Source organism: Rhyacophila brunnea, unplaced genomic scaffold, assembly GCF_057557595.1.
Source record: "Rhyacophila brunnea isolate RB1 unplaced genomic scaffold, BYU_Rbru_1.0 scaffold_3, whole genome shotgun sequence".
In the NCBI taxonomy this organism is placed as follows: domain Eukaryota; kingdom Metazoa; phylum Arthropoda; class Insecta; order Trichoptera; family Rhyacophilidae; genus Rhyacophila; species Rhyacophila brunnea.
In genome coordinates, this window is record NW_028232965.1 from 14,837,783 (window position 1) to 14,859,423 (window position 21,641).

Genomic DNA, 21,641 nt, shown 5'->3' on the forward strand with positions numbered 1-21,641 from the left:
CCGGCTGAGAAAAATACCTTATTGAAAACAATTCCTTTACCCGCATCGGGTATTGGCATTTGGCCCGCATTGACATTTTAGTTACATGTGTTTTGTGAATACCAACAAAATCACATCGACATTATTCGACGTGTTCCAGTCGGACGAGTTTAGATGTGCGAGCCGACTAACGTAACGTAACAACATAAATATTGCGTTGTCATAAGAATTTATAAAATCTAATAAAGAAAATTGATTTGACCTCTAAATCTCTCATCTCTACTACATAAAATAATAAAATAATCATTAAACTTTTTTTTCTGAATTACTAAGTATCAATAGTAGTTCTAACTTACTTACTTAACTATGGTGAACAGGAAAAATAATATCAAACATTTTTCAAATCTCACGGACCTTGTCCAAGAACCAAGAGGATCGCTTCTTGGTATCGTATGCTGGTCAGCGTAGTCAATATCATTTCAGGCGTTCTATGATAATACTTTTGGAAAAAGTACTCTAGGACGGGATTTCTCAACCTTTTCGAGAGTTCCTACTATCAAAATAAATTTGAAAGTGATTAGATAAAGGGGAATATATATTCGCACAATTGAATAGACTGTTTTCACAAAGCGCTGACAACATTTAAAAAGATGTTCGTCACATCGGAAATGGATGATATTCACAAATCAACTACAACAATCAAATGATCGATTTGCACTAAGGAAAAGGTAGTCTTCACGTATCAATATACTATTGTAACCCAATTAATCGCAAAAGAATATAAATACTATGAAAATTAGGATTAATGATTTTAAACAATTTTTTGGCAAAACATAAGTATGTATTAGGTACCTGCTTTCAGATTCAAATAATACTATAAATACCTATTTAAAAAGTGACGTTAATTAAAACTTAGGTAATTGTGCCGCAGATGCCGTCATGAGCTTTTATGATTTTTTTTTACGAAAACAGTTTATTCCATGTAGACAATTATAATAAACACCTTTTTCTGTCGGCGCATAGGCTTTTCGATCCAATAATTGTTAATTTAAAATGCTCATAGATTTTGATACTTACTTCATTATCACAAACTAAGATTATATTAGGTAATATTAGGTTGGGGTAGGTTAGGTTAGGTTAGGTTAGGTTAGGTTGGGTTAGGTTAGGTCAGGTCAGGTTAGGTTAGGTTAAGTTATATTAGGTTAGGTTACGTTAGAATAGGTTAGGGTGGATTAGGTTTAGTTCAAAAAAGATACTTATACAATCTCATGACGGCATCTGCGCCACATTTACCAAAATTTATATCGATGAACCGAAAAAGATAAGTATACCTAGGTGGTGTTAGTTGGTTGTAGATTTACGTCAAATAATATATATACATATTTATATTACTGCGTTAAACATTAATTATAATCCTAAGCATCATTTTTGCGATTGCCTTCTAATAAAATTGTATTGCTACAATTATTAGTTTGACATTTGTGAATTTCTACCTTTTCTTTGTGCGATATATTATTTATCGGTGAAAACAATTTTACAAATGTGTGCAGTTGTCAAAATTGAGTGAATTTATATTTACAATGAGTGATTTATGATTTTTGTTTTGTGAAACAAACTATTTTATGTGATTTCATCTATTTATTTGTGAAATCATTTAATATATGTGAAAACTATTTTCCAAATGTTAAAGTTATTTTTTTTGTGAATTTTGATTATTGCATTGTGCGATTAATTCCCACCCTTAGATAAATAACCAAACTACATAAAATACTAGAACTTAGAAAAAAAGTGGAAACAGTAAAATCGAACGCTATAAAGCGTATCTAAATCTTACATTATTTTGTACTTAGATAATTAATATAGCTTTAGCATAAATACCAGCGTTGCCATCTTTGCGTTTTTCTTGCCAGATCTAGAATTTTTCGAATTTCGGATTTTTTTCGATAGGCGAAAAAAAAAGATTTTGAATTCGGTTTTGATAGAATAAATACTTACAATTTGTATAAAATCTAGCTTGTTTTCGTACCCCGTCTGGCATGTTTTTGTCAACGACAGATGGCAACATTGATAAATTTAATACTCGTCTCTGAGGGCTTGCGCAGACAGAGCGCGGTCAGGCGGTCTGCGTTCCGCGTTCGGAGTTCGGCGTTCTTTGTACTGTATGGACTTCATACTATATGGGTACACAGCCGGCGGTCAGACCGCGCCGGTCAATTGGAACGCTAGAGTTCTGGAGTTCTATGCCCGGAATTACAAAGAACGCCGTACCTCCCGTCCAGTCCCGTCATAGGAATTTGAGCAGTCACACAACATAGAGCGAAACCACACGGGGGAGTGAGTACGCAACAGCGGTGCTTTCTCACTTCCATTCGCAGTCGGAATATAGCGGTCTCGCATTATGCAGCGCTTGTGTCAGTACAACGTTTGTAAACAAATGGAACGCTTATTGTTGACCGCCACCTGTCTGCTGTCCCTGAACGTTAGCGGTCAACGGTCGGTTGAACGCAGAACTCCGACCGCTCTCTGTCTGCGCAAGCCCTGAGTACAGCATCGTCAGTCGCAAATAGTAATATATACTACATAGTTAATAGTCAGTCGCTATATTAGTCTATGGTCAGTCGACTGCTTGTTTCCGTGGTTATCGATTGTAGCTACGAAACGTGAAGTGGTAGGTGAAGAAACGGTTCCATAATGAAGAGTATTAACAAATTCTATGTTAATACGTTTGTCGTCGTCATGGCAATGTTTGTATTTGCCAATGGTGAGTCATGGATTACAGATTATCTAACACTATCTAAATATATTTTTATCTAAAATTAAACTTAGTCATTAGCTACTAATATTATTATTGTTGTCATCATCAAATAAAAAAATAAAAAATGCTTAACTTCGTACCTACTTATATGTGTAAATAAAAACAAATCAATTTATGAGGTTATAGCGTAGGCACAATATATTAAGCATTTTTTTAAATGCCTATGGAAATATAATACTTACTTTATTATTTACGAAATTCAATTTGCTGCAAGTTCTAAATATAAGGTCTAATAACACTAACATAATAATATTATGGACATCGGTACAAGATTTAAATAATACCTACCTAATAGGTAGTTCATAATATTATATTCTATGTTTCTTATTCAATGATTGTTTCCAAATATTATTTAGATTGACAGTAGGTATTTGATAATTGTATGTCATTATATTCATCATTAATAATATACTTTCCACTACATATATAAAAAATATAATAGATAACATTAAAAATAATCATTTAAATAAATATTGTGCAATTGTATTTCTGGAAGAATATCATGACCTATTTTTAGATTAGGAAATAAAAACATAGCAATTTTTAATAAAATCTGAATTTTAGATTTGCTTAATCCCATCATTATTATTATTATTATTATTATTATTATTATTATTATTATTATCCCATCATTATTATTATTATCTCCATCATTATATAAAGTGACTTCTAAAGAACGCTTCAATTAACCTGTAACTAATATCCTATCCAGATGGAGATTATGGGAGCGATCACTGACTTTTTATTGCAAACATGATACTTAATTGAAAAATACTAAACGATCTATTCTGAGACTACATGACCGTTAATATTCAAGATATTAATATAGCATTGAAATTTAAAGTGGTGGTGAATCCAGCGACAATGTCGATACAGCATGGAACAAGTTTTAAAAGAGTGCCACCTTAAGTACGATTGATCAAGTCCAGAAACTTAATTATACACAGGAAAAGTCAAAACGTAGTACGTACTGGATACCTTCCAAAATATGGGAACACCAATGTTTGTACAATGCACATACATAATTTTCGTGGGTAATTGAAATTTCCGGATCCTTCCATATTATGGTGGGCTTCCATAAATGCGGCTCTTTTTCTTCTTCGCAATAAACCAAAAGTTTATTAGCAATTCGAACATCGTTTAATATTGTTTTAGACGTCATATTTTTATTATAAAAAGCTTCAAATTACCTACGTAAATTGCAGTGGCGAAGGCTCCACACTAAGCGATTGTTTAAAGCTTACCTTCTATTTTCAAGTATTCAATTTAAATAAATAAATATCTATATTGTCTAGGACTAGATAATATAATAAAAATATTGAGTGTCATCTATCGTCAGAATTTAGAAGTAGAGCGTTTAATTTAGTCAAGTTTCGAATCAAAAATAAATGACGGAAGGTCAAGACGTGAGTACTATTTGTAGAAATATGTCGAACATAATCACCGCCGTTATTTCTACCGCGATTCCGTCGCCAACTTCAAAAAAATAACTATTGTGTTCGATCACATATAATTTATAAATTGTTATTAAAAATAAATATTGTATTTCGTGATTATTATTTCGGTTACTTTAGTCATAGACAAACATAACATGCTATTCACAGTTCATGTCATATTGACATTTCAAAGACGGTGATAAAGTTTTATTTTATACTACAAAATTCAGTGTATTACTGTGTTTTGAATGTGGATAAATTATCTCATATTGTACCGAAATCATTCGTCAGTGCTTTAAATATATAAGTATTTATTAAATTGTCTACTGTCCAACAAGAAGATTTAGGCATACGCCGGAAGGCGCTGTCGTCGACTTAATGGGAGGAGCTTGTTAGTTCACAGTTTTAACACGTAGCCAAGAATATATTGTTCGACAGTAGTGTTCCGATTGAAGTTAAAAATTATTGTGCGATCATTCCCGAGTTTGACGTTTCTTCAAAAATCAAAAATTATCAAGGCTTGACCTTCCAAGGGTTCATTTAGATTTGAATACAGCAAAACTTATATTAGACATTTTCACAACAATGTATATGATAAATATTCGTTTTTAACTGGCAGTTATACATTAAATAAACTTTTTTGTTGGCCATGCGTATTTTTTGTGCGTGAAAAGTCTGCGTGGAATTCTACTGGCATAAGTGATTTAAATAATTTGACAAATTCTGCGGTGAAACATATGACCAGTGTATCGTTAGTCGTCATTAGTGTGCACCTATTCATCAGTAGTAATATCGTAAGTATTATCTTCTTATTTTCCGTAAGTTACCTGACAAGTGTGCTCTTTTTCTCTGATCTCGACAGCTTACCTCTTTCCAAAAATCACCCTTCGCCACTGGTAAATTGATAGATCCGTACAACACGGTAGCGTAAAGTAAAATGACTAATTGATTAATTTGGGGGCGTTCCTCATTTGAAAATAGAAGTTCGATTGGCTGTACTGGAGGGGATTGCTATTTCACAGTTTTAGCACGTAGATAAGAAGATCTTGTTCGACAGTAAGACATGTTGTCACATTTTTCGCAATCTGTGTGCGCCTTCTTATTTCTGCCGCACATCGGCCTTTTCTACTAATAGTTAATCCCAGATATCAGGGCTTCGAACCGGTCTTGAACCGAAAACCGGTAAAACCGTTATTTTTATCCGAACGAAAACCGAAACCGAACTGAAAAAATATCGGTTTTATTCGGAATGGTACACGTTCAAATACGCGCGTTAACATGATCTTACTTCCCAGTCCCCACTTACGTTGTTATTCAGTTGTCGTAGGCGCAACACGTCTTACGTCTTGGGTCTTGGAAACATTTAAAAATTAATCACTCAGAGCTGAACCAAAAACCCTTACAAAAAAAATAACCGTTCGAAGCCCTGCCAGATATACAATCTCGTCCAATGTTCCTAGACTTGTATATTATCTATATATGAATGTCCTTTATTATTTTATTATCATCATTATCATCAGGGGCGCGACAACCCGGTGTGGGTCCTGGCCTCCTCCAACAGCTCTCTCCACCTGTCCCTATACAGTGTGGCCGCTTTCCAATTTGGTACCCCCAGAATACGGCAGTCACTGGCAGCTCCATCCAACCAGCGAATCTTTGGCCTCTCTCTTCTTCTACGTCCTATTGGATTGCTGGACATCACTCTCTTTGCCGGTTCATTGTCATTCATACGGTACACATGACCTAGCCATCGCAGTCTCCCAATCTTAATTGATTGAACTGCGCTGCAATCTTCGTACAGCCCGTAGAGCTCAGCATTATATCTTCTCCTCCAATTGGTGCCATCCCTGATCGGTCCATATATACGGCGGAGAATTTTTCTTTCAAAGATGTTCAGGGCTCGTTCATTTCGCAGAGTTAATGTCCAGGTTTCCGATGCGTAGGTGAGCACTGGCTTTACAAGTGTCTTGTAAAGAGTGTTTTTAGTTCGGCGAGATAGTATGCGGGACTTAAAATGTCTTAACAGGCCAAAGTAGCATTTATTCGCAGACATGATTCTCTTGTTGATTTCTTCTGTAATATCATTATGTTATAGTTACAAGAGAACCAAGGTATATGAAACTGTCGACCGTATCAAACTTGTATGCACCAATATCTAGCTTTGGTGCGACTTCTCGTTGTGTGACATAGACAGGCATGTATTTAGTTTTTGCCTCGTTTATTTGTAAACCCATTCTTTTGGCAGAGGCTTCTAGTGTTGTGAATGCCTTTTTCAGCGCCAATTCTGATATGGCAATGATGTCGAAATCATCGGCATACGCCAGCAGCTGCACAGGCTTAGTAAATATCCTGCCGCTGCCACGGACATCAATCTTTGCATCCCGTATCGCCTTTTCTAGCGCAATATTGAAAAGAATGCATGCCAGAGCGTCACCTTGCCTGAGTCACTTCAGTGACATAAATGGCTCGGATATTTCCGCTTGAAGCTTCACCCGGCATTGTACTGGTGTCATTGTCATCTCTACAAGTTTAATTATTTTCGTCGGAATTTTAAATTCTCGCATTGCTTCGTATAACCGGTATCGATTAATGCTATCATAAGCTGCCTTAAAATCGATGAACAGGTGATACGTTTTAATATTGAATTCAGTGTTTTTTTCTAGAATCTGCCTTAGAGTGAATATTTGAGTAACACATGATCTCCCTCGTCGAAAGCCTCCTTGGTAGTGCCCGAGTATTCCTTTTACAATGGGTTCCAGCCGCTGGAATATCAGAATCGACAACAGTTTATATGCAGAGTTAAGGAGTGTCACCCCTCTGTAGTTACTACATTCTAGTTGGTCTCCTTTCTTGTGCAGGGGACAAATCAGCCCATCCTTCCACTCCTCTGAAGTCTATACTTGGTGGATTAGGCTATGCAAATGTTTGAGCAGGCTTTCTCCCCCACATTTTATTAATTCACTCTGTATGTTATCTATTCCAGGCGATTTGTTTGTTTTTAACTTTGACATGGCACCTTTTACCTCATTTAATGTCGGTGGTTCTTTGTTATCATCCATGCCACTTTGTACTGATTCCTGGTCATGAGTATTAATTTTAGTGTTGCCGGCATCATTATGGGGGGTATTTAAATGTTGATCAAAGAAACCCACCCACCGGGCAAGAATACGGTGCTTTTCTGTGAGTACCATGCCATCGTCATCCTTGCACATTGTGATACGAGGCTCTTCCTAACATTATTTATCTTTATATTATTTTATTATAGGTATGCGGTAATTTTGTACAACCTGAAATAAATTACCTATAATATTATTTAAATTCCAGTTGTTAAAATCATTCGAAACAAAAAAACATGGAATACCGGTTCAGAAATTTTTTCCAATGTTTACTCCAGACCCTCACTTACTTTTACTTGGTCATATAGATTAAAAGCTTATAATAAATAATAATATTGATACATTTTCAACCTATGCTGGACTTCCAACCGTGACTAATGTCTGCCTCGGCTGCATCTGTGAGACGGTGTCTGGGTGCAACACTTCCCTGACCTGTGATGGAAGCACCTGTGGACTCTTTGCCATTACCCATGCTTACTGGGCTGATTCTGGAAAACCAACACTACGCGGGCAGAGCCCTGACTCTAAAAACGGTAGGATATTATCTGTATACCTATTTAAATGTAATACAAAATGGTTCATTAAGCGCGAATTATATTATGGTGTACATCGCTGACTATCACATGACGTCACATTAAGCTGCTGCTACGGGAATAAAGTGTGTGATGTCGTTTTTCATGTTTAAATGTTATCAGACTTATGCTCCCATCCCGTAGCACATTTTTAACCTTTAAACTAACATTGTCAGTTGGCATAATCTGCCGAAATCACCAGAACAACGATTAGGTCACCTCGCGTTGAACTGCACTGCATCGGCACCTGTATGACTCAATGAAAATTTTTATCGTCTTCTACATGCCTACACTTTTCGACTGTCGTGTCAAAATCATGTTTTTTTATTTTAGCGGTTGGCACTATGTATTTTCTAATGTTGTCTATTATCTATGGTCTGCAGGTTGGGTTCTGTTAAAAATATTATCTACGGATGTCATGTCGCGGTCGCAAGTAATTTTAACGTACGCACACATATAAACTGTTATAATTAATTGAGATCAGCATGGAATACATTTCACCGTGGAATACGTATTCTACAACATGTGGCGCTAGTTTGCTGTTCCAATTAGATTCAATACGAATTTTATGAGATGTCTTTATCGGTTTTAAATAATTTAATGTTGAAACTACATAAATAATATACCTATACGATGTGATTGTATTTATAATCTTCTTACCTACCTATTTTTTAATGTGTGTTCCTTGTATTACGTATTTTTAAGTGTTTTATTTAGACATTAATATTGTAAGTTACCGAAATAGCAATATTTTGTTAAATATTATAAATAAATAATATTATATTTATAATTCCCTGTGTAATATATTAGTATTAGCCAAAGACGTATTGTATTAGCTAGTATTAGTATATTAGTAAGTAATATTGCACTTGAATGGTATAAATTATCAACAGCTATTGGTGGTAATTCGTAAAATATTATATAAGAAGATTATCTTTATTATTAGAATATTATGGTTTCAAATGTTTTATTCAGATTCCTATAATTTTACCAAAACATTTGAATAAAAAAATTATGTGAAAAATGTTCTCTTATTGTATTAATATGTATAGTTATATTTGTAGGTATATAAAACCAGATCAAATGTATCTTATACACATAAATTTTGCGTGTGGCTAGTTGATTTGAAACCTTTAGTAAGTAGGCATTATTGAAAATACAAAGATGGCAATACCTACCTACTTTAATTTAAAAAAATAAAAATATATAACATATTAGACAATTTTGAGATAGGCACTTCTTTTACATAGATCCAGATTTATAATTCCTTGTGTAATATATTGGAATCATGTAAGTATAGATAATTGATGATTTTTATTAGTAATATTCATTACATACAGCTATTTATTGGTGGGAATTAGGAAAACATTATATTAGGTAGGTATATAAGTCATAGTATAGTAGTAGTAGTATAGTCAACAACCACGTGATAAAGAAATGTTATTTTGAATATTTACATTATGTATCATAATATGCATTAAAGTTTCTAACATAAACGAAACGCGCATTCGATATTGGCAATATTCGAAGACACTAAACGGGCTTAGTATTTCTTGCGTTGCTGGCTTCAAATTCTTGGTCGATGGTGACTGGCTTTCGCATATCTTATTACTCAGTTCTTGTGGTATGACCTATTGATATTTAAAATGCACTATTATGCAACTGTAACAAAGGTAACCTATAACGTAAGTGTATTAAACATTACATATTATTATTTATAAATCATGTATGTGTGAATACGTTGTGAACAGAATACAGTAGGTACCTAGCTAAATAATTAACATTTTTGCTCCAAAGCGAAACACATTGGGCTCCACTGAATGGAAATTATATTAATAAATAAACTTTTTGCTAAGAATAGCTGTCACTTGTTAGCCATTCGCCCAACCCATTGGATCTTTACGCTGTATTAACACACAATGGTTTCAAATGTTTTAATCAGATTATTATAATCTGATTAAATCATTTGAATAAAAAATATAGATATTATATGAAAAATATTCTCTTAGGTATAAGTATAAAAAAACAAATCAAATGTTCTCCTACACATAATTTTGCGTGCGGACAGTGGACTAATTGAATTAAAACTTATTGTAAGTAGGTATTATTGAAAATACAAAGATAGCAATACCTACTTTAATTTAAAAAATAAATGTTTTTACCGAGGTATATAGATAAATGCAGTTATTATTTAATTCACTTAGGATAATATTGATCTTTATATATAAAGTACGCAGTACCTACCAACATGTCCTAAATATAATTAAAAAATCAATAACTAAAATGCTAAAATGTAGTGTTTTGAAATAAATCAATTACAAATCCATTGTATTTTGGTGTATTTTGGAGACTGCATTTCATAAAAAAAGACAAAAGACGTATCCAGATGGTAATGATTTTGTATAGAAATTATGTCAGTTTATTGTGTAGGTTTCTTCTATTATTATTGTGTGCACAAAAAACATTTGGCCACTGTAATATACCTAACATCTGGAGTTAGGGTTTATAAATAAATGTACCTACCTATATAGATAAATGGTGTTATTTAATTCATTTTGAATACTACAATACAAAACTACATATAAATAATATAGGTACCTATATGATCTAATTGTATTTATAATATTATAACAAAAACATTTGGCCACTGTAACATACCTAATATCCGGAGTTCTGATCAAATCTAAAAATTAAGATTAATAAAAAGTCAACATTATTACGTACCTTACTATAAGAAAAATAACCTATAATGAAACGGAGTGTATTAAACATTACATATTTATAAAAATATATATGTGAATTCTTAATGAACAGAATATTTATATAGTAGGTAATTCATATTTTTTCTGCAATCCGGAACATAAATTGGCTCCATAGAATATAGATTATATTAACAGACTTTTTACGAAGAACGTTGTTACTTGTTAGCCAATCTTGGTCTCACGTTGGATTAACACATATTTAAAAAACAACATGTAATTTTTATCCAGTCACGGGATTGAACCCACTTTTTATATGGAACCGCTCTGCCAAGTCGGATACCATGGCTGTATTATCAACAGGATATGCAAAAGTTAAAGTACCTACGTAGTAGTACCTATCTATAAAGTTGCAAAGATCAATCATATCCAACATGAATTCAATAAATGCAGTCATCTATATAAGTAGGTATGTTTATTTTTAAGTTTAAGTATGCAGCTATTAACAAGTTCGTATTTTCAATAATATCCATTTACAAAAAAGTTTCAAATCAACATTGTCTATAATATTATTTTAAATAATAATCAAGAAAAATAATAAGAACACACATTACTATAATAAAATTTCAACATATTTGGTAGTTAATTAAACAACGTGTATTTTGGTACATCCGCGGGGTCGAACCCACTCTTCATAAACGACCGCTCCCCCAACTCGGGCACAAATATTTAAAATTCAAGTAGGTACTACGTACTTATCTATAAAAATCAATAATATCCTAAATGAATTAAATAACAGCATTTATCTATATACCTATATACATTTATTTTTTAAATTAAAGTAGGTAGGTATTACCATCTTTGTATTTTCAATAATGCCTACTTACTAAAGGTTTCAAATCAACTATAGCTGTTGATAATTTATACCATTAAAGTGCAATATTACTTACTAATATACTAATACTGGCTAATACTAATATATTACACAGGGAATTATAAATATAATATTATTTATTTATAATATTTAACAACATATTGCTATTTCGGTAACTTACAATATTAATGTCTAAATAAAACACTTAAAAATACGTAATAAAACCATCATAATACAATGAACACACATTAAAAAATAGGTAGGTAAGTAGATTATAAATACAATCACATCGTATAGGTATATTATTTATGTAGTTTCAACATTAAATTATTTAAAACCAATAAAGACATCTCATAAAATTCGTATTGAATCTAATTGGAACAGCAAACTAGCGCCACATGTTGTAGAATACGTATTCCACGGTGAAATGTTCAACGAAGAACTCGTCATTTGATTAAATGTTGCACGAACTCATGTTTCACGTACTGCGGCACACGAATAAGTGTTCCACGAAGAACTGCATACGTACAACTTACATGTAACCGTATTAATTAGGCGGCTGTCGTGGTGCAGTGGGTAAGGCGCTGGCCTTCCACGCGAGAGTTCTGGGTTCGATTCCCGGTCATGACAAAAACATTTATGTGTTTTTCTCAAAGCCTGGGTGTTTGTGATTGTTCAAAATTACTAACAACCATCTTGTACGAAAAAGCAGGGACATGGTTATTAATAATTCTAAAAAAAAAAAAACGTATTAATTAAGGCGCTAAGTACCAAAAAAAATAAAAACTGACATTTTTATAAAAAAATGTTCTACATACCAACGCCAATAACTTCAACTATAGTCTAAGTGCCTCAAGCAAGTCAAAAAAAATATAGCAAAATAATTAAACCTGTCGATATTGTAAGTCCGTTGGCGTGTTTTATTTTAAATGGTGTAAGTAGCACTGCAGCGGTCAACGGCATTCAATATAAAATAGCTGACAATGGTGTGTTGACACTTGCGAGTTCTTAATACCTAATATTATAGAAGTTGCCGTGATTGCTTCACACTGTTAAACTACATTTTTCAAAAGGTCTGCTTCATGAAATTTTACTGCAATGACTCGGTATTTTGTAACTACAGGCAATACTACTTTTTGGTACTTAGAGCCTTATTTAATACACGTATTCAATGTTGTATTGTGCTATGCAGCTGTATATACAAGAAGGGTGGAGATGACCCATTGGGGTAACTCAAGTCAAGTTCTCTGAAAAGCCACGACCGCAAGATATAAATATTATTGTTTATTAAAACATTGATTCATTTATTATTTTTATTTGTTTCAGCCTACCCGGATTGTGCGAATAATCCTGTATGCGCTGTACGAACTATACAAGGTTACATGACCAAATTTGGACAGGTAAACAATCATAGATGCGTTCTTGTATTGATGAATAGTTAAATACTTATCTTCGATTTGTAAAACAAAAACACTGAAAAATACATTTAATATTATTATCTACCTCACTTTGAATGAAAATAATGACTTCACTGTAACAAGTTAGTCAATGTATTCAAAGTAACAGCATAGCTAGTGGTTCCTCGTGTGAGCATAATAAAAAATGCTCAAATTGTAAAAGTGTTCAGTGATATACATAAGAAGATCAATGAATGCACGGTGGTAGTTGTAAAGGGCATGTTCCTTCAAACTATGAACATACATTTTGGACAACTGTATAATAAGGGTGGATAATCCGTTAAAGACGACCCTCGCACTGGACGATCCGCGAAAGCAACGTCCGAAGAACTGTACCAATTAAAATATTTTATTAGAACTGGAACTGTATGTGGAGAATTTGTGTGAAATATTGGTAGTTTAGAAAGTAACATTATTTATAACTAGATAATATATCTAATATATAAAAATTAATATTTGTGTGTTTGTTTGTTCGTATTTAATGCGCAGCCATACCGTTCATCCGATTGCGATAAAACTTTGTAAACTTATTGCTTGCACTTGCGGGAAGAGTATAGGCTATACTAACAGTGGCGCACCCAGGGGGTGGGCCAGGGGGCCCTGGCACCCCCCAAAAATGAAAATTATCATAATGATTTCAAACAATGAAATTGAAAGCCAGTAAACTATAACCTTTGGGCTTGAGACAAATAAAAACACGGCATAAAAAATGATTTGTAATAATTCTCCAGCATCGTTTTTAGAAAAAATTCTTAGATTTTAATTTCTAACACAAAAATTTCGAAACATTAATGTCAGGTTTTTTTAAAAACCCAATCCCTAATGGAACTGTAAAAAAAATCTCGGTGTCCACCCGAATTCCGGAGTGGTGTAGGTCATGGCTGGGGAGGGCTGACAGGGCTCTAGCCTTGGGGGCTCGGGATGTGGGGGGCCCTGCGTGTCGGGTTGACCAGATAAGTGAGATAACCATACATCATAAATTAGCTTTAATAGTAAAAAAAGTCGCCTGCGGCGCTATTATACTTCATAACCATGAATATTTTCAATTACTCATATAATTGTGCATTTTTTTTAATTATTATGTGTCGATACTTGACAGCTCCATTATTAAAGTAGATGTATTAAAAATCGCCAATAATTCACTGTATAAGTACCCTTAATTTGAACTAAAACACAATTTGAAAAACGTTAATGTAGTGTTTCACACTGCCTTTAATCTTAGCGGTAGGTAAGGGGCCCACCAAATATCCTAGCCTGAGGGCCCATTTCTGGATGTGGGGACCATGGTATAGGTACACCGAGTGCAATAGAGAAAAGACCGATTAACGAGAAATTAGGCTGTGAAGAAGAAAAAGAGCCTATGGGACTAATTTACATTCTCCTCCTCTGCCCCCCCCCAATATTAAGCCTTGGGTGCGCCACTGTATACTAATATATAAAAATTAATGTCTGTCTGTCTGTCCCGTATGCGTTCCTATACCATTCATCCGATTGCAATGAAATTTTGGTAAGTGGTTGTATGCATACCCATAAAGGTTTCTGAATTAGAAAAATCATCATCTTCTTCTTCTTCTTCATTATATTTTCTTTTATTCGTATGGTTCCTATACCATTCATCCGATTGCAATGAAATTTTGGTAAGTAGTTGTATGCACACCCATAAAGGTTTCTGAATTAGAAAAATCATCATCTTCTTCTTCTTCTTCATTCTATCTTCTTTTATTCGTATGGTTCCTATACCATTCATCCGATTGCAATGAAATTTTGGCAAGTGGTTGTATGCACACCCATGAAGGTTTCTGAATTAGAAAAATCATCATCTTCTTCTTCTTCTTCATTCTATCTTCTTTTATTCGTATGGTCCCTATACCATTCATCCGATTGCGATGAAACCTTCATCAGTTGTTGTGGTAACACCCGCAATGGTTTTTGAATTAGTACAACCATCTTCTTCTTCTTCTTCTTCTTCTATTCTATATTCTTCTATTCGTATGCGTTCCTATTCCATTCATCCGATTGCAATAAAATTTTCGTCAGTAATTGTGCCAACACCCGCAAAGGTTTCTGAATTAGTACAACTATCTTCTTCTTCTTCTTCATTCTATCTTCTTTTATTTGTATGGTCCCTATACCATTCATCCGATTGCAATGAAACCTTCATCAGTTGTTGTGGTAACACCCGCAATGGTTTTTGAATTAGTACAACCATCTTCTTCTTCTTCTTCTTCTTCTATTCTATATTCTTCTATTCGTATGCGTTCCTATTCCATTCATCCGATTGTAATAAAATTTTCGTTAGTAATTGTGCCTACACCCGTGAAGGTTTCTGAATTAGTACAACCATCTTCTTGTTCTTCTTCATTCTATCTTCTTTTATTCGTATGGTCCCTATACCATTTATCCGATTGCGATGAAACCTTCGTCAGTTGTTGTGGTAACACCCGCAATGGTTTTTGAATTAGTACAACTATCTTCTTCTTCTTCTTCTTCTATTCTATATTCTTCTATTCGTATGCGTTTCTATTCCATTCATCCGATTGCAACAAATTTTTCGTCAGTAATTGTGCCAACACCCGCGAAGGTTTCTGGATTGGTACAACCATCTTCTTCTTCTATTCTATCTTCTATTCGTATGCGTTCCTATACCATTCATCCGATTGCAATGAAATTTTGATCAACTGTTGTGCTCACGCCGCAAAGGTCTCTGAATTGTTACAACTATTTTCTTTTTCTTCTATTCTATCTTCTTCTATTTGTATGCGTTCTTATACCATTCATCCGATTGCGATGAAATTTTGACCAGTTGTTGTGAGCACGCCCGCAAAGAGTTCTGAATTAGTACAACCATCTTCTTCTTCTTCTATTCGTATGCGTTCCTATACCATTCATCCGATTGCAATGAAACTTTGGTGAGTTGTTGTGCCCTTGCCCGCAAAGGTTTCTGAATTACTACAATCATCTTTTTCTTCTTCTATTTGTATGCGTTCTTATGTCATTCATCCGATTGTGATGAAATTTTGACCAGTTGTTGTGCGCAAGCCCGCGAAGGTTTTTAAATTAGTACAACCATCTTCTTCTTCTTCTATTCGTATGCGTTCCTATACCATTAATCCGATTGCAATGAAACTTTGGTGAGTTGTCATGCGCATGCCCACGAAGGTTTCTGAATTAGAAAATCATCTTCTTCTACTATTCGTATGCGTTCCTATACCATTCATCCGATTGCGATGAAACTTTTGTCAGTTGTGTGCGGTTTCTAAATTATTATTATATAACATACAAAGTTAGTTGTTTGTTTGTTCCATCCAATTTTGATTTTTTTTTACTACATATTTATAACATTAATAACGTTTCCATATTTTGGATTCGATTTTAATTTAGTGTTCTTATGTTTGACCTTTACTCCTATTATAATTATTTTCATATTGCCATATTGTATTACACAGATATTTTAATATTAAAGAAATAATTACCTCTTATTATTTTTCAAATATCTAAGATAAATATAACCACGAAGCGACCCCGTGCGAAGCCGGGTACTTTAGCTAGTAAGCTATAAAAACTGTTCACTAGGTAATGACCAGTGACCAATTTTATTGAAACATAATAGGCGCTCGCTATATCGGGAAGTTTCGAAATTAAAAACAGATATTTTTGCCAACTATTTTCGATTTATTGCCAAGGTAAATTTGTCAAAGGCCCCTTTCATAATATTACACAAATTAATACATTACATAAAAAAAAACATAAGTATATTTAAATCATACCCTGAAATAAGTTAGTCAGTGGCCTCCATGTGCCTCTCAAAAAAAATTGGAACTTGATCAATTTTTATAGGTAATGATTACATTTTCTGTTTCCAGGATTGTAACGGCGACGGTGTGATCAATTGCTATGATCATATGGCTATCCACCATAAGGGAAAATATGGATGTCGTGAAGAGTTTACACCTGGCTACTTTAACGATTTCAATACTTGTATTGCAGCAATTAGATCAAGTTTATGAAACGTTAAAGAATATTAGTAAAGACAGTGTGCACATTGTATATTAATGAAATGGTAATGGTCATAACAAAAGTGCCATTATACGCATTAGACCAGTGTTTCTCAAATCGGAGGGATCCATGGGACAGTGAAGGTCATTTCAATATTTTTTTCAAAATTTGCATAACTAAAGCGTCAATTACATTGATCTTTTTTACGAGCTGTTTATTGGCGAATTTAAAAGCGGGCGGTTCAGCTACTGCGATTTCATGATTACACACAAAACTTTCCATTCGCTGATAAGCCATAAGCTAGCGAGCGATTTTGACGGAACGTAGTTCGTTTTTTTACCGGGAGGTCGCTACGCTCCATAACAATATTTCCATTAAACGTCAAAAATGTAAATTTCAAAATGAGTAGTTCGTTTTTCCACCACCATCGCTCTACTGCGCAGACGCAGTAAGCCCACACGCCGGCGTGTAGTGTGAAAAGTTGACCGGCTTTCAACTTTTCTCGGTGGAGTGTTTACAACCTGCTTATTAGCTTATTCGATGATTACACTGGGCGAATTTACAGGCAGATTATAAATTTGCCAATAATCAGCTTATAAAAAAGCTCAATGTAATTGACGCTTTATACACACAGCACTTTTTATAGGTTGTTAATGTAGTAAAAAAAAAATGTGTAAGTCAGTTTATATCCGTTAATATTATTGTTAGACTCAATGTTTAGCGAAAGTAACACGACGAGTGTATAGTTATTTAAATTGTTTATAAGTCATTGCAACACCGTCATATCCATTTACATGATAATTTTATCCCCGTATCCCCGTATCATTATACCTATTCTACAAATATTTTATATACAAAAATACAGTTATGTATATCAATAATAATAATATTATGTATATTCAATAAAATTAAATGTTAATTACCCGAACAAATGCACACAAAAATAAATGTATAAGTTCATTAGATACGCTTTTCGGATTCTTTCTCCAAGTGGACCCCTCTTCCCCTCCTAAACCATTTTCTTTGAGCACGCTTGGAGTACCTACATCAATTAATTATCATGGCAAAAATAATATGCAACATGTTACAATTTCTCACAAATTACGAGTCAATTGCAAATTCCAATAGAAAAATTACTGCATAATATATTAAAATTGCAAATGATCTTGAATACTCTTCACAAAACGCTCTGTAAAACCATACGAGAGGATCGTCGTAGATTTAATATTATGAAACTGATACAGGCAACTGTAGAGGCGGAAGCTTGAAGAAAAATAAACAATAGCTGCCGATAACGAGAAGGCACTGGCACTAAAATTGTGAGATGGGACCGCTGTGAGAGACAGGGGTCGCTACTTGAGTACAATACAGTTCCCTTTATAATGATGAAATTGGTAAAAATGTAAAGGGTTCAGATTCTCAAAGTGATAAATGTGATTAAGCCTGTCATGAAAACAGCAGACATGAAAAGTGGGAAAACTCTAGGAGAAAATGAACTGAAAATTGACATCATCATCCCTCCATAAGAAAGGAGACATTGAGGTTTTATCGGCCGACCAGTCTGTCACGAATTCTGTACAAAGGTTTCACAAAATTACTCTCCAACCGCATATAAAGCTAGATGAGAACCAACCAAGAGGATTCAACCGGATTCAGAAGAGGTAACAGCACAATGGATCTTATTATTATACAGGTTATCAGAATAGACAAACGTGGTACAATGGCACTGAAGTTTTTGACAGCCATAATTTATCATTAACACAGGCGAAAAAATCACATTTCTTAAAATTTTGTGTCAAAAATTGTATTATTCTCCTTTCTTCCGTTCTCTGTAATCCCCAAGAGACGTCACTGATTTGTAATTATAAACAATAAATATATTAATTATAGCAATCATAGGTAATATTACCTTTGTATGACACATAGGTCTTTATGATTTTGTCAACGATAATAGTTAGTAAACGAATTCTCATATTATTTACAATTATATGACAAAGGTTGCTCGTGGAATCTAATAAAGAGTTGTAATATAATGTTCGCTCACTTTTCTCATAACTGCTTGTGTGCATGATCAAAAATTAATAGTTCCTATTTTTTAGAAATTTGAGATGCGTCCATGGTGTTTTAGATACTGACACCTTCCAAAAAGTGTCATCCACTAAGGATCTCATCCTGCCACTAGTAGTGAGCCCGTAGCCATTATCGAGTCAACTCATAGAAATATGACCTTCGTTGATTGCGAAAAATAGCAATTTTCAATCTATAAGTGCATTATTCGATCTTAAATAATATTAAAATGTGGTTCGCGCCAAAAATGAATCGAGCCAATATATATTTTTGCCGCTAATGCAGCTAGACGCTCTGTGTCATTTAAATGCTTGCCTTTGACTCACACAGAGAGACGCGTCACCAATGCTTTATTTGAAAACTGGAGTCTGGACAGACTTTGTCCATATTCCGAACTAATAACCGTCTTTCGCGGCTGCTCGGATCGCAGCTGCAAATCATTGTAACGTATTATATAAAGTACATAATTCCATTATGTAAAACATATTATTATCTTGCAATAAATATCTCGTCGTTATCTATACAACATGATTTGGGTGAACCCATCTCCACCCACCATACTCTTCTTCACCACCCGAGAAAGGGTGCCAAACGCCCTTTCTCCACCACTTCGGAGGTGATAATACCTAATCAAAAATACCTTCTCGTACCAAGGGTGGTTGCTATCCAGGTGCTAACCCAAAAGTGTATCACCCCTCACCCCCAAAAAAACTAAATACCTAAGTTGAGATCATATTATATTCCTATCAAAATATTGATATAATAATAAGGTATTAATTAATATCAGTTGGTGGCGGTTGACAATTTTACAACTAACTTGTCTAGCCCGTTATTACTAGCAAATGGAGCTGGTTTTGATTGTAAATAAGAAAAACATGCTCGAAAATTTCTTAAACTACCAACAAAATTCTGAATTAATACACAATATTTTTTGTCAAATTAAAAAAAATAGAGGAAGCTGCCTTACCAACTAATGCCAATCCTCAATCTAACTAGGGCCTGGTTACTATTATATAATACTACATAATATTATATATATTATGCTTTAAATCTAAAATAATAATTGTTGAGTTCGCTATCTCATCATCGGACGATTGCAATCAGTATTATAATCAAATTTAATTATAATCAACGCTTGTTGCAGTCCGGAAACTCCTTTTCGATTATTTTTTCAGGGATTCCAGCCACGATAATGTCCTTATAGATAGACTCGCTTATCTTTATATCAAAGAAATTGTATATATTGGAATAGGATATTCAATAAGTCCCTGTCACCAATAATATTACGACTTGTATAATATATTATAAATAAATATTATAACAATGGTAGTGGGCGGTGGTTGTCACACAAGCCACGTCATGGTGTCTTTTTGGAGAACGTATTCTCATCTAGATACACCGCCAACAACAACACGATATTATTAAAAAACAGAAGGTCGAAGGAACGATTCCATTCCACAATAACATTGATGTCATGCTATTGTTAAAATGTACACATTATCGAAATTATTGGGAAGTACACGATTTATTTTTATTGATTCGTCGATTCAATTTTATTTTTGAAATAATGTGTCTTTCGTTGTTTTAAAATATAATAATATTATATGTTAACGGATATAATAATATAATATTATTTATGGCCTGTTCATTTGTCACTAAATACTTTTGTGTCTGTTATTTTTATATAAAATATGTGTATCTACGTATAACAACGTATTTATGCATAATTTCATATTTTTTTGGAAATTAGGATTGAGTTGGGCGAATCTTGTTTTTGAGTCATATTAAGATGTAGAGGGCTTGTTAGAAGTGCTATTAGCTATTATATCTACAAGATTTATTAGATTTTGTTTAAACATTATCACTTTTAAATCATGACGATCGGTGTTTTGGATCATTTCGTTCAATTGCCTTAAAACTTAAAAGCATGAGTTGTGAAATTTACCGCCAATCCTCTTGGAAAAAATCATATCACAGTAAAGTTGATAGTCAAGTTTCTACTTTAGTTACTTGTTACACTTAATTCCACCATTTTAAAAATATATATTAACCATATAGTATGGGAGACTGATTCTCTTACTTAAGACGATGATAATAATTACATTTTCCAACCAAAATATCCATTTAATCTGTGCATTTGTATGTAATGTCAAAATAAGAATAATTCTGAGAAAAATAAACTTCAAATAATTCAAACCAATGACGTTCGTGAGTGATTGACGAAAGAGACATTCTTCTACAGACCTTCAAACTTATCTGAAGAATGGGATGGGGGAGCCACTGTCGAAAACTACCCAATCAAGACACGTAACTGGGCATTATCTGATATTCGAAGGAAATTTTCAAAATGGCGTCCTATGGTAGTTTGTAGTTCCATTTTTGGCCATTCTACAGATAAGTTTGTATGTCTGTAAGAGATGAAGCCTAAATGAAGCAACTAAAGGACCGATGTTCTAAGTCAATCTCGCAATTTTTCCAAACAGACCATAAAAAGCCAATGTTTACCAATGTTCTGCAAGCCTGAATGAAGTTTTTAATACTCTTTCGGGTTGAATTCAGAATTCATTCAACTATGTTTTCTTATTAATTTTGTGTGTTACCATTATTATTTGTGGGTTGACAAAGGTTGT

General features: G+C 33.7%; 1 protein-coding gene across 1 annotated transcript; it reads left to right on the forward strand.

The window, feature by feature from the left end:
- The first annotated feature begins 2,558 nt into the window (after positions 1–2,558).
- Positions 2,559–17,875, forward strand: LOC147067936 (lysozyme-like). Its single transcript, XM_085952221.1, has 4 exons — positions 2,559–2,738; positions 7,704–7,879; positions 12,818–12,891; positions 16,812–17,875. The coding sequence occupies exons 1-4, from the start codon at positions 2,671–2,673 to the stop codon at positions 16,953–16,955; spliced, it is 462 nt and encodes a 153-aa protein (XP_085808347.1). The 5' UTR covers positions 2,559–2,670; the 3' UTR covers positions 16,956–17,875.
- Positions 17,876–21,641: the final 3,766 nt, after the last annotated feature.